At 44.8% G+C, this 13052-nt stretch overlaps 1 protein-coding gene across 1 annotated transcript in view; it reads right to left on the bottom strand.

Moving 5' to 3' along the window:
* Positions 1-7481, bottom strand: part of LOC144698087 (uncharacterized) — a 49668-nt gene extending 42187 nt beyond the window's left edge. The window contains 2 exon segments of the mRNA XM_078570009.1: positions 410-637; positions 6543-7481. Coding sequence (XP_078426135.1) covers positions 410-637; positions 6543-7481 — 1167 coding nt within the window.
* Between the last annotated feature and the right edge of the window lie 5571 nt (positions 7482-13052).

Consider the following 13052-nt stretch of genomic DNA (forward strand, 5'->3'; position numbering starts at 1 on the left):
CAGAGCTCAGACGTGGGGGATCTTTAGAGACAGTTTGTCCCGATGGGCTAGTGGAAGGGAGGGAAGCAGCAGAGGCACCTGATCAGATTGTCTCAATCTTAGTGACAAAGAAGCTCCATGAGCTCCTCACACTTGTTACTGGAGGTGAGGATGGAGGAGACAGGGGAGAGGGAGAGCACTTTAAAAGGAACTAATGTCTTAGGGTTAGTAAAAAGATTCAACATCATCTATTTAATAGAAAGCTTAATGATTTTATTTTTATCCAGAACATTAACACCTATAACTGGGCTGGAGTTTACTAACATCAGCAGAAACAGACCCCAGTGAAACATGGTTCAGTTGCAAAACTCAATCACTGTAGTTACTCATGAACCTGCTGGTGTCTCAGCAGGTTGGATGACTGAGTGAATCCTTTCCCACACTCAAAGCAGGTGAATGGTCTCTCCCCAGTGTGAACTCGCTGGTGTTTCAGGAGGTTGGATGACTGAGTAAACCCCTTCCCACACACGGAGCAGGTAAAAGGCCTCTCCCCAGTGTGAACTCGCTGGTGTGAAATAAGATTAGCTGATCGCCTGAACCCAGTGCCACAGTGAGAGCACCTGAAAGGTCTCTCGTCAGTGTGAACACGTTGATGGGAAATCAGGTCCCCGGAACTTATATAGCACTTCCTGCAGTCTGGACATTGAAAAGGTCTCTCCTCACTGTGAACTCGCTGGTGAGTTAACAGATGGGATGAATCAGTGAATCCCTTCCCACATTCCGAACAGGTGAAATGCCTCTCTCCAGTGTGACCATGCTGGTGTCTCAGCAGGTTGGATGACTGAGTGAATCCCTTCCCACACTTGGAACAGATAAATGGCTTCTCCCCAGTGTGAATTCGTTGGTGCACAGTCAGAAGAGATGATTGCCTGAACCCACTCCAACAGTAAGAGCAGCTGAACAGTCTCTCGTCAGTGTGAACACGTTGATGGGACATCAGTTCCCAGGAACCTTTGTAGCACTTCCCACAGTCTGGGCATTTAAAAGGTCTCTCGTCAGTGTGAACTCGCTGGTGTTTCAGTAAGTAGGATGAACGAGTGAATCCCTTCCCACACTCGGAGCAGATGAACGGTCTCTCTGCTGTTTGACTGCACCGATGTATTTCCATGCAATTGAATCCCTTCCCACGGTCCCCACATTTCCACGGTTTCTCCCTGTTGGGACTGCATTTATGTCCTGCCAGATTAGATGATTGGCTGAAGCCTTGTCCACACACACAACACGTGTATAGTTTCTCCCCACTGTGAACGATGCTTTTTCCTTCCATGTTCAAAATCCAATGATATTCAGGCTATGATAAACTGTGCAACTCCTCCAGATCCTGATGTGATGTTTGGTTTCAGCTTCCTGACTGCAAATCCTCTCCTTCTAATAACCTGTGGAATTGATTTAAAACGGAAAAAGGGAGTGAGAGAGAACCCACAGAAACACAAAGGCAGGTTGTGAAATTGAGCTGAATGAATCTGGGAATTTGTGGGGCCGGCACGAGGAAAAAGTGATCACGAAAGATGCTGGATTGTCACAAAAACTCAACTGGTTCACTAAGGTCCACCAGAGAAAGGACCTTCTACACAGTCTGTGCCCATATATTCCAAAATTGTGCCTGAACACCAAGGTCTAGGCCATAGGTGCAGGAGTCCTAACACTGACTCCTGGGGAAATCCACTTTCAACCTTCCTCCATTCTGAAAAATCACTATTCTCTGTTTCCTGTCATTCAGTTAATTTTGTACCCATGTTGCTGCTGCCCATTTTGTTCTATGAGCTATAACTTTGCTCACAAGTTTGTTATGTGGCACTTTACCTAATGCCATTTGGAAGACCATGTACACCACATTAACAGCATTACCCTCATCAACCACACTGTTATCTCTTGAAAAACCTTAAGCAAGTTCGTTAATCATGATTTCCCCTTAACAAACTTGTGCTGGCTTTCCTGAATTAGCCCACATTTGCTTAAGTGACTATTAATTTTGTCCAGAATTATCACCCCCAAGGTTAAACTGACTGGTCTGATAGTTGCTGGGCTTATCATTACACCTTTTTTGAACAAAGGGGTATGATTTGCAATTCTCCTGTCCTCTGTCACCACTCATGGGTCTGAAGAAGATTGGAATAATATGGTCAGTGCCTCCACAATTTCCACTCTGAATTCCCTCAGTATCCTTGGATACATCTCATCCAATCCTGGTGCCTTGTCAACTTTATCAGACAGTCTATATAATACCTTCTCCTTATCAATATTAAACACCACAAGTGTTTGAACTACCTCCTCTTTAACCATGACCTGTGCAGCATCATCTTCTTTGGTAAAGACAGATGCCAAATATTCATTTATACCTCATCCATACCCCCTGTCCCAATGGGTAAATCACCTTTTTTAAAATCCCTAATCAGCCCCTGTCTCCTTTTACCGGCCTGTTACTAGGTATAAGCCAGAGAAAGCGTTTTGATTTCCTTCCATGTTAGCTGCCAGTTTCTTCTCATACTCTCTCTTTGCTTCTCTTACATTCTTTTTCCAATTTCTCTCTGAATATTCTTTCTTTATCCTGTCTCTCAGTTGTATTAGCCACCTGATATCTCTGTTAGCAGACTTATTCATCTCCATCTTAATCTCTTCTCTTATTTAGTGAGCTGTGGATATGTTAGCCATACCTTCCTCATTTGTAAGAATATGTCATTACTATGTCTGATCTATTTCCTCTTTAAGGCAGCCCATTCCTCAATTACAGTTTCTCCTGCCAACCTTTGATTCCACTTTACTGGGTCATATCCATTCTCACCCTATTGAAGTTGGCTTTCCCCAGTTAATTATTCTTTCTTCTACAATTAACCTTTGCCCACAGACAGACAGGCCAACTGTTTACCTTCCAGATTTAAAGGCCGACGATATTCAGGTCCTCACAAATCGAGTGACTCTGCCAGATCTGAATTGATGTTTGATTTGAGTTTCCCGTCTGTCAACCCTCCACTTCTAAGATCCAATATCAGAAATTTACAAAAAACACTAACCGTCAGTCCAAGTTAGAAATTGAGAAGAGACAAACATTTCTCTTGGTTTGAGTTTGCTGTGTGTAAATCCTCCCCTTCTAACCCCCTGTAAAAGGAGTTTCCAAAATCCATCCCTGTCAGTCCAGGATAGAAATGAACAACATTCTCTCCTCCTGCTACCTGGACCATATGGCCGCGCATGCGCCCTGCTGCACATTGCCCCCTATAAAGATGGCGGTTGTTAACTCGGGCCTGTCTCCGAGCGGAGACGCGGGTCAGAGTTGTCCCCTTTCCATTGGGTGTAACCGCAGGACCGGTAGCTTCTTATTCAAGATTTCAGACCTTTACAGGGTCTTCATGAAGCCTCCCCGCCCCCTCCATCCCTCCCCAAACACCGGCTCCTTTTACCCGCCTGTGTTCGCCATTTCTCAGCGTCTTCCACCAGCTCCAGGTACCGATGGTACTGCGCATGCTCCAGTCGGAGATTGCAATGCGCATGTATCAGTCAGTGCCAGCTACTGCGCGTGCACGAGGACCGCCTGTCGTGAGGATAGAGCACATTCTGCCCCCCACTGAATCCTGGGTAAACGTACCGCCATTGAACGGCCTTTTCTGATAAGATAATTATGTTTTATTATCCGATGATGATTGGCGCCATAGGGCCAATATATAAAATTATGAATATAAAAACTAAAAGCTACTGCGGATGCTGGAAATCCAAAACAAAAACAGAATTATCTGGAAAAACTCAGCAGGTCTGGCAGCATCGGCGGAGAAGAAATCAGTTCCTCGGGGATCGCGTAACTATTTATCATTGAGGAGTCTCGTTCGTTATCGGAATTAACCAGACAAATCGCTCCACCAACTAAGAACGGCCATGCATAAAATTATGAATATTGATATGGCAACCATAGTGCACGGCCCCTCCACCATAGTTATGACCTGGGTGTAATTAACAACAGAACAAACCCTGACAGTGAGATCTGAACTCACTGGAGTCTCAGCAGCGGCGCAGACAAGTGATTTTTCTTCCCATACTCTGACTACTGACACTCTGTCTTGTCAGTTGGAATGTAGCAATTGTGGATCTAATCCTTTGACCTTCTAAAACTGGAGTGTTAGCAGGTGGGCAGTGAGCAAAGGGTTGCATACATGAAGTATCTGAATGGTCTCCCACAGGTATGACTGTGCTGCTGTGTCAGAAAATGGAATAACGAGGTGAATCCATTTCCACATTCAGCTGGTGTGATTTCATGGTGTGATTTTGCAACATGAGTTTCAGCTCACACTGGGATCTCAAACCCTTCTGAGAATGAGCTCTACATTCTCAACCACAGTTAGAGAAAGGTGGTGCTGTAAATCTGAAATAAAAAAACAAAATATTGGAATTTTCAGCAGATCTGGCAGTGTCTGTGGAGAGTGAAAGATGTATATAAATTTCAGGGCTGTGACTGTCCATCAGAACTGCACTGCATCAGTGAGCAGACTTGAAAACTTAACTCTATTTCTCAATTCACAGATTCTCCTGGATGTGCTGAGTATTTCCATGATTTTCTGCTTTTATCTCTGATTGAAGAAGTTGCATATGAATTGTGCATTAGATTTATTGATGTCTAACGTATATTTATTCTCAACTATCTACAAGTGGAAAACTCTTCCACTTGTCTACCCTGTCAACCCCTTTCATTATCTTAAAGGCCTTAGTCAGGTCATTCCTCACTTTCTTTTCCAGAGAAAAACTTTTCAATCCGTTAAATCTCTGTGAATTTGAAATATTTTCCAATTCTGGCATCATTCCAGTAAATGTTTTTGTACCGTCCCCAGTGCTTCGCTCCTTCCTCTAATATGGAGACAGAGCTAATCTGAGCATCAAAGTCACATTGTCCCAAATTCCTGTATATTGTAAGGATCATTATGGCAGTGGGAGAGGGGACTGTGGTGTCGAGCTGTTATTCACCATCCCCTGTTTCAACCATTCTCCCATTAGCTGAAAATAAGATTAGATGAAATGAGCAGATCTAATGAGCCAGTATGTGACATAATGAATCAATTACAAAGTTGTCTCTCAGCTTTACAGTGAAGCAGAGGGTATTTTTCATTCTAAATTTGCTAATTATACCATTAAGAATACCTGTCAGAGAATGACTAGATTTCAGCATGGGGCCAGTGTAAAGCTCATTTAACATGATTACCAAGCAGTGAAAAGGTGAATTTGTAATTCACATGCACCTTGTTTGTGCATTTCCCAGATTAATAGTTGCACTGAGTCTGTTGTTCTCCATCTTGATATGTTCAAGATGGAAATCCATAAATATTTGGGCACTAAGGGATATGGTGATAGGATGGGAAAGTGGAGTTGAGCTGGAAGAACATTTAATGGTGGAGCAGGATCAAAGGGCCTTTTAGTCCAACCCTGCTCCTATTTCTTCTGTTCTTATGAACATCAGTGTGAATCATTTCCATTCAAGCACAGCAGATGCAGCAGCCCCCGTCCACCTCCTCCCTTCCCTCATTCCAGGGCCCAAAACACTTTCCAAGGGGCACCGTGATTTACTGGTACTTCTTGCTATTCAGTATTGTCTATTCACTGACCACAGTGCGGTTTTCTCTACATTGAGGAGATTAAATCCCAATTGGGTAACTGCTTTGTGGAACATCGCCTTTCAGTCTCCAAGTGTGACCCTGAGGTTCTGGTCATTTATCAGTTTAATCTCCACCCACTCCCACTCTGACCTCGGCCTCCTGCACTGTTCCAATGAAGCTCAATTGAAGCTCGAGGAACAGCAGCTCATCTTTCATTGGACACTTTACATCCTTCTGGACTCAACATTCATTTTGACAATTTCAGATCATAACCACTGCTCCCATTTTTTCCTGACAGTAGGTGCTGGTAATGGTTCTTCTTTTACCATTTATCCCTCCTCTGAGCCTGTGTTGTTTCTCCACTTGTCCCCTTAGTTTATTTCCTTGTCTCATTATCACCCAATGCTGCCTTGCACCATCATCCCCTTTGTCATTTAATCACGAGTTCAGGCTTGGACAAGGGGGGTCTTTAGAGATAGTTTGTCCCGGTGGGCTAGTGGAAGGGAGGGAAACAGCAGAGGCAGCTGATCAGATTGTCTCAATCTTAGTGACAAAGAAGCTCCATGAGCTCCTCGCACTTGTTGCTGGAGGTGAGGATGGAGGAGACAGGGGAGAGGGAGAGCCCTTCAAAAGGAACTAACTTGTGCTAGAAATATCAAAACGGCTCAACTGTTCGTCGCAAAGCTGATTTATTCCAATTTTATACAGAATCTGTAACTGGGCTGGAGTTTATTAACATCAAAAAGGAACTAACTTGTTAAAAATAGTAAAAAGGTTCAACGCATTGTGTTTAACACAATGCTGATTTATTTGACTTTTATCTAAGTGGGCTGGAGTTTATTAATGTCTACAGAAACACACTATATTGAACATACTTCAGTCCTGAATGTTATTAAGAGTAAAATCCCATCACGACAGTTACTTGTGTACTTGCTGGTGTCTTCGCCGGTTGGATGACTGACTGAATCCCTTCCCACATTCAGAGCAGGTAAATGGCCTCTCTCCAGTGTGAACTCTCTGGTGTCTTAGCCAGTTGGATGACTGACTGAATCCCTTCCCACATTCAGAGCAGGTAAATGGCCTCTCTCCAGAGTGAACTCTCTGGTGTCTTAGCCAGTCGGATGACTGACTAAATCCCTTCCCACATTCGGAGCAGGTAAATGGCCTCTCTCCAGTGTGAACTGTCTGGTGCAGCAGCAGGTGGGATGACTGAATGAATCCCTTCCCACATTCGGAGCAGGTAAATGGCCTCTCTCCAGTGTGAATTCTCTGGTGTCTTAGCCGGTGGGATGACTGACTGAATCCCTTCCCACATTCGGAGCAGGTAAATGGCCTCTCTCCAGTGTGAACTCTCTGGTGCAGCAGCAGGTTGGATGACTGAGTGAATCCCTTCCCACATGTGGAGCAGGTGAACGGTCTCTCTCCAGTGTGGACTCTCTGGTGCAGCAGCAGGTGGGATGACTGAATGAATCCCTTACCACATTCGGAGCAGGTAAATGGCCTCTCTCCAGTGTGAACTCTCTGGTGTCTTAGCCAATCGGATGACTGACTAAATCCCTTCCCACATTCGGAGCAGGTAAATGGCCTCTCTCCAGTGTGAACTCTCTGGTGCAGCAGCAGGCTGGATGACTGAGTGAATCCCTTCCCACATTTGGAGCAGGTGAACGGTCTCTCTCCAGTGTGGACTCACTGGTGTGCGATGAGATGAGATGATCGTCTGAACCCAGTCCCGCAGAGAGAGCACCTGAACGGTCTCTCATCAGTGTGAACACGTTGATGGGACTTTAGTTCCACAGAACTTTTGAAGCACGTCTCACACTGTGGGCATCTAAAAGGTCTCTCATCTGTGTTAACTCGTTGGTGTCCCATGAGGTTGGCTAATTGAGTGAATCCCTTCCCACGCTCAGAGCAAGTGAATGGTCTCTCCCCAGTGTGAGTGCACCAATGAGTTCCCAGTTCCAATGGGGATTTGAATCTCTTCCCACAGTCCCCACATTTCCACGGTTTCTCTCCACTGTGACTGCATTTATGCTCCTTCAGGTCAGATGATCGGCTGAAGCCTCGTCCACACACAGAACACGTGTACGGTTTCTCCCCACTGTGAACGGTGCTTTTTCCTTCCATGTTCAAAATCTGAAGATACTCAGTTCAAGATAAATTAGGCGACTCCATCAGATCCTGATGTGATGTTTGGTTTCAGTTTCCTGACTGCAAATCCTCCCCCTCTAATACCCTGTGAAATTGATTTAAAACAGTAAAACAGAGATAACCCACAAAAACACAGGTAGGTTGTGAAATTGAGCTGAATGAATCTGGGAATTTGTGGGGCCGGCACGAGGAAAAAGTGACCATGAAAACTGCTGGATTGTGATAAAAACCCAACTGGTTCACTAATGTCCTTCAGGGGAGGGAACCTGCCAACCGGTCTGGGCCTACACAAGACTCTGGCCTCCATAAGAACATACGAAATAGGAACAAGAGAAGTCCTAACACCCCGTCGAGCCTGCTCCACCATTCAATACGATCGTGGCTGATCTTTGGCTTCAAATCCACTTTCCCGCCCACTCACCATATCCCTTGACTCCCTGAGAGACCAAAAATCTCTCCATCTCAGCCGGAAATATATTCAATGATGGAGCATCCACAACTCGCTGGGCTGGAGAATTCAATGTGACAGAGAGAGAAAGAGAGAGAGGAGTGAGAGAGACAGAGAGAGAAGGTTACTAAACAAAGCACAGTATGTCAATAAACAGAAATCAAGTACATGGGATTGGGGTAATATCCTGTTATAGATTGAGAATTGGTGAACAGACAGAAAACAGAGAGTCGGAATAAATGTCTCATTCTCAGGATGACAGGCTGTTATTTGTGGGATACTGCAAGGATCAGTGCTTGGCCCACAGCCATTCACAAACTATACAAATGATTTGAAGGCACTCATTTAAGCAGCACCTAAATTTTCACATTCTCATCCTTGTTTTCCTCCATGGTTTTGATCATTCCTATCTCTGTAACCTCCTCCAGCCTCACTATCCTCCCGAGATATCTGCTCTTCTTGAATTCGAGAATTACTGATTTTAATAATTCCATCACTGGTTGCCATTCTGTCAGTTTCCCAGACTCTAGAATTCCCTCCCTAAACCTCTCCACCTCTCTACCTCATTTGCATCCTTTAAGATATTCCGTCAGACTGACCACTTTGACCAAATTATTGGCCACCTGCCTGAGTATCTCCTTGGTTTCTAACATTTCTGTGAAATGTCTTGGTAAACTATATAAGAATAAATGTGCGATATAAACACAAATTGTTGTTGTTGATTTGGAGATATATCAATGTCCTTTCCTCATCACTGGGTGAATAACCTGTAGCTTCTTACCTAACAGCATTGTGTGAGCACCTTCACCACACTTACTTAATTAGTAATGGGTTGAAAGGTTATGGGGAGAGGGAGGGAAATTGGCGTTGAGGCCAAAATGAGATCAGCCATGATCGTAATGAATGGCGGGGCAGGCTCGAGGGGCTGAATTGCCCACTCCTGCTCCTAGTTCTTATGTTCTTATGTTCAAGGATCTATGGACATGCACACCAAGGTTCTGTACTTCCTCGGGTCCTACCATTCATCATGTACTCCCTTGTCCAGTTAGTCCTCCAAAAATGCATCACCTCACACTTGTTGGGATTAAATTCCATTTTCCACTGTTCTGTCCATCTGACCAGCCTGTCTATATGTCTAAGGGTTTCCTCCTCACTATTTACCACACTAGTGATTTTTTTGTGTTACCTGTGAACTTACTGATCATACCTCCTACATTCATGTCTACATCATTAATGTCCACGAAGAACAACAAGGGACCCAGCACCAAACCCTGCAGTACGCCACTGGACACAGGCTTCCAGTCACAAAAACAACCTTTGACCATCACCCTCTGCCTCCTGACACTGAGCTAATTCTGGATCCAATTTGCCAAATTGCCCTGGATCACATGGGCTCTTACCTTCTGGACCTGTCTCCCATGCCAGACCTTGTCAAAAGCCTTAGAGAATTCCATGTGGACTACATCAATTGAACTACCCTCATCTACACACCTCGTCACCTCCTCGAAAAATTCAATCAAATTTGTTAGACATGATCTCTCACCGACAAAGCCATGCTGACTATCCTTGATTAATTCTTGCCACTCCTCATGGGGATTAATTCTGTCCCTCAGAACGTTTCCAAAAGTTTCCCTACCAGTGATGTTGGACTCAATGGCCTATTAGATCCCTGGTTTATCCCCACCATTCTTCTTTAATAATGATACCACGTTGGCTGTCCTCCAGTCCTCTGGTACTTCTCCTGTGGCCAGAGAGGATTTGAAAATTAATGTCAGGGCCCCTGAAAGCTCCTCCCTTGCCCCCCACAGCACCTGGGATACATCTCATCTGGGCCTGGGGATTAATAGACTTTTAAGGCCCAATAAAACCGCTAATACCTCCTCCCTCTCAATACTCATTTGTTCAAGTATATCACAGTCCCCCTCCCTGATTTCTATACCTACATCGTCCTTCTGTATAGTTAATACAGATGCAAAGTACTCATTTAAAACTTCATCTACATCTTCCAGCTCCTCACACAGATTGCCATTTTGGTCCCTGATGGCCCCTAATCTCTCCCTGGTTATCCTCTTGCCCTGAATATACTTATAAAATGCCTTTGGATTTTAACTTATTTCACCCAGCTGTGTTTTTCATGCCCCCTCTTCGCTTTCCTAATTTCTTCTTTAACCCCCTACACGTTCTGCACCCATCAAGGGCTCCTGCTGTTTTAAGCCCTCCGTATGTACCATAAGCTTACCTTTTTTTCCCCCCTTATCTAATCCTGTCAATTCCTCAACATCCCAGTTTCTCTGGACTTGTTGGTCCTTTGTGGGAAAATGTTGGCCCTGTACTCTCACTATTTCCTTTTTGAATGACTCCCACTGCTCTGATGTTGATTTTCCTACAAGTAGCTGCTCCCAGTCCACATTGGCCAGGTCCTGTCTTATCATATTGAAATTGGCCTTCCCCAATTCAAAACCCTTATTTTCTATCCATCTTCGTCCTTTTCCATAACTACTTAAATCTTACTGAGTTATGGTCATTATCACTGAACTGCTCCCCCACTGATACTTCGACAACTTGCCCAGCTTTGTTCTCTAATAGGTCCAGCACCTCTCTTGTAGGACTTTCTATGTGCTGGCTTAAAAATCTCGCCTGGATACATTTGAAGAATTCTGCCACCTCAAAGTCTTTCACACTTTGTCTATCCCAGTTAATATTGGAGAAGTTGAAATCCCCGATTATTATTACCCTATTATTTTAACACTTCTGAGATTTGCCTACATATCTGCCCTTCTATCTCTCCCTGACTGTTTGGGGGTCTATAGTATGCTCACAACAATGTGATTGCCCCCTTTCTGTTTTTAAGTTCTACCTATACGGCCTGATTTAAGGAACCTTCTAAGATACCATCCCTCCTTACTGCAGTAATTGACTCCTTGATCAATATTGTGACACCACCATCTCTTTTACAACCTCTGCCCCCTTCCTGTCTCACCTGAAGATTCTATACCTCAGAATATTGAGCTGCCAGTCCTGCCGCTCCCTCAGCCATGTCACCGTGATAGCAATGATATCATATCCCCATGTGTTAATCAGCATCTGCAACTCATCTGCCTTACTCACAACACTCCTTACATTAAAATAAATGTCATCCAGCCTTGCCATGTTGCCTTGTGCCTTAACTTGACTTTGTACACTCTGCCTTCCAGACTGACTTGTTTTTTCTTATATACTTGTCTGTACATCACCCCCTACTATACCTCCACTCAGTATCCCACCCCCATACCAAATTAGTTTAAGAGCCCACCGACAGCACTAGCAAATTTCCACGCATGGTTCCTCACACCTTTTAAAGCACTTCTCACACTTAAATTAAAAGGTCTCTTGTCAGTGTGAATGGTGTCCCAGCAGGTGGGATGATGTCCTGAACCTCTTACCACACTGTGAGCAACTGAACAGCCTCTCGCCAGTGAGAATTCAATGTGTTTCAGCAGGTCAATCCAAAGAGACAAATATTTCCCTTAGTTTGAGTTTGCTGTGTGTAAATCCTCCCCTTCTAACCCCCTGTAAAAGGAGTTTCCAAACACTCGGTATAAACTGGGCTCCGGGAGTTTGTAATCCGGGTTTGGAGTCCTACACCGGGTGTTTGTGAACCCTCCCAGTCCACCCTCCGGCTCCATTCCTCTCCTGCACTCGGCCCTTTCTCACCCGCTGGACTTTAAATTCCACCGCAACAAAAACAAAAATACCTGGAAAAACTCAGCAGGTCTGACAGCATCTGCTGAGAGGAACACAGTAAACGTCTCGAGTCCATATGACTCTTCAACAGAACCAAGTAAAAATAGAAGAGAGGTGAAATATAAGCTGGTTTAAGGGGGGGTGGGACAAGTCGATCTGGATAGAGGGCCAGTGATAGGTGGAGATAACCAAAAGATGTCACAGACAAAAGGTCAAAGAGGTGTTGAAGGTGGTGACATTATCTAAGGAATGTGCTAATTAAGGGTAGAAAGCAGGACGAGCAAGGTACAGATAGCCCTGGTGGGGGTGGGGTGAAGGGATCGAAATAGGCTAAAAGGTAGAGATAAAGCAATGGATGAAAATACATTTAAAAATAATGGAAATAGGCGGGAAAAGAAAAATCTATATCAATTATTGGCAAAAATATTCCACCGTCTTCGTCCCGGTCCCCCGCCCACACTGCGCATGCTCCAGTCCCAGCAGGCTCCGCCCCTCTCACTCCGATTGGCTGGAGGACCAGTTGCTCCCGCTCGGTCCTCCAATTCCGCCCCTTCTTCCTATTGGTCCGGAGCTGCCGCCAATCATTCGGTGTCGAAACATGCGCAGTGCGTGGAGACAGACGGGAGCTCCAGTGAGCGGATTTAAAATGCGGGTATTACAAATACCGACTGCAAATCCAGAACCGAAAATAAACGCGTAAACAGAGATAGGGCCGGCGGATGAATTTGGAAGCTTCATAAACTCACGGTACCGGCCCCAATCCTTCAATAAGAATCCACCATCCCCGGGTTTGCTCGGCGCTGCGGGAGAAATGCCCGAGTTAACGGCCGCCATCTTTATAGGGGCAATGTGGAGATTGGCGCATGCGCGGCCGCCATCTTGATGGGCCAATGTGCTACAGGGCGCATGCGCAGCCGCCATCCTCACGGGGACAATGAGCAACAGCCCGAGGGAGACATTCATAAAATGTGTGTTCACCAGGAGTTTTAGATCAGCAGCAATAGAATTATAAACCCACAGTCACTCAGCAGTACAGAATTTAAGTATTGCTGAGAAAAGGAGACATATTGCTGATATTTCATGTTGCACTCCTCTGGACAGATGCAAAAAAAACAAATTTC

This window comes from Cetorhinus maximus, chromosome 23 (assembly GCF_964194155.1).
Source record: "Cetorhinus maximus chromosome 23, sCetMax3.hap1.1, whole genome shotgun sequence".
NCBI lineage: Eukaryota > Metazoa > Chordata > Chondrichthyes > Lamniformes > Cetorhinidae > Cetorhinus > Cetorhinus maximus.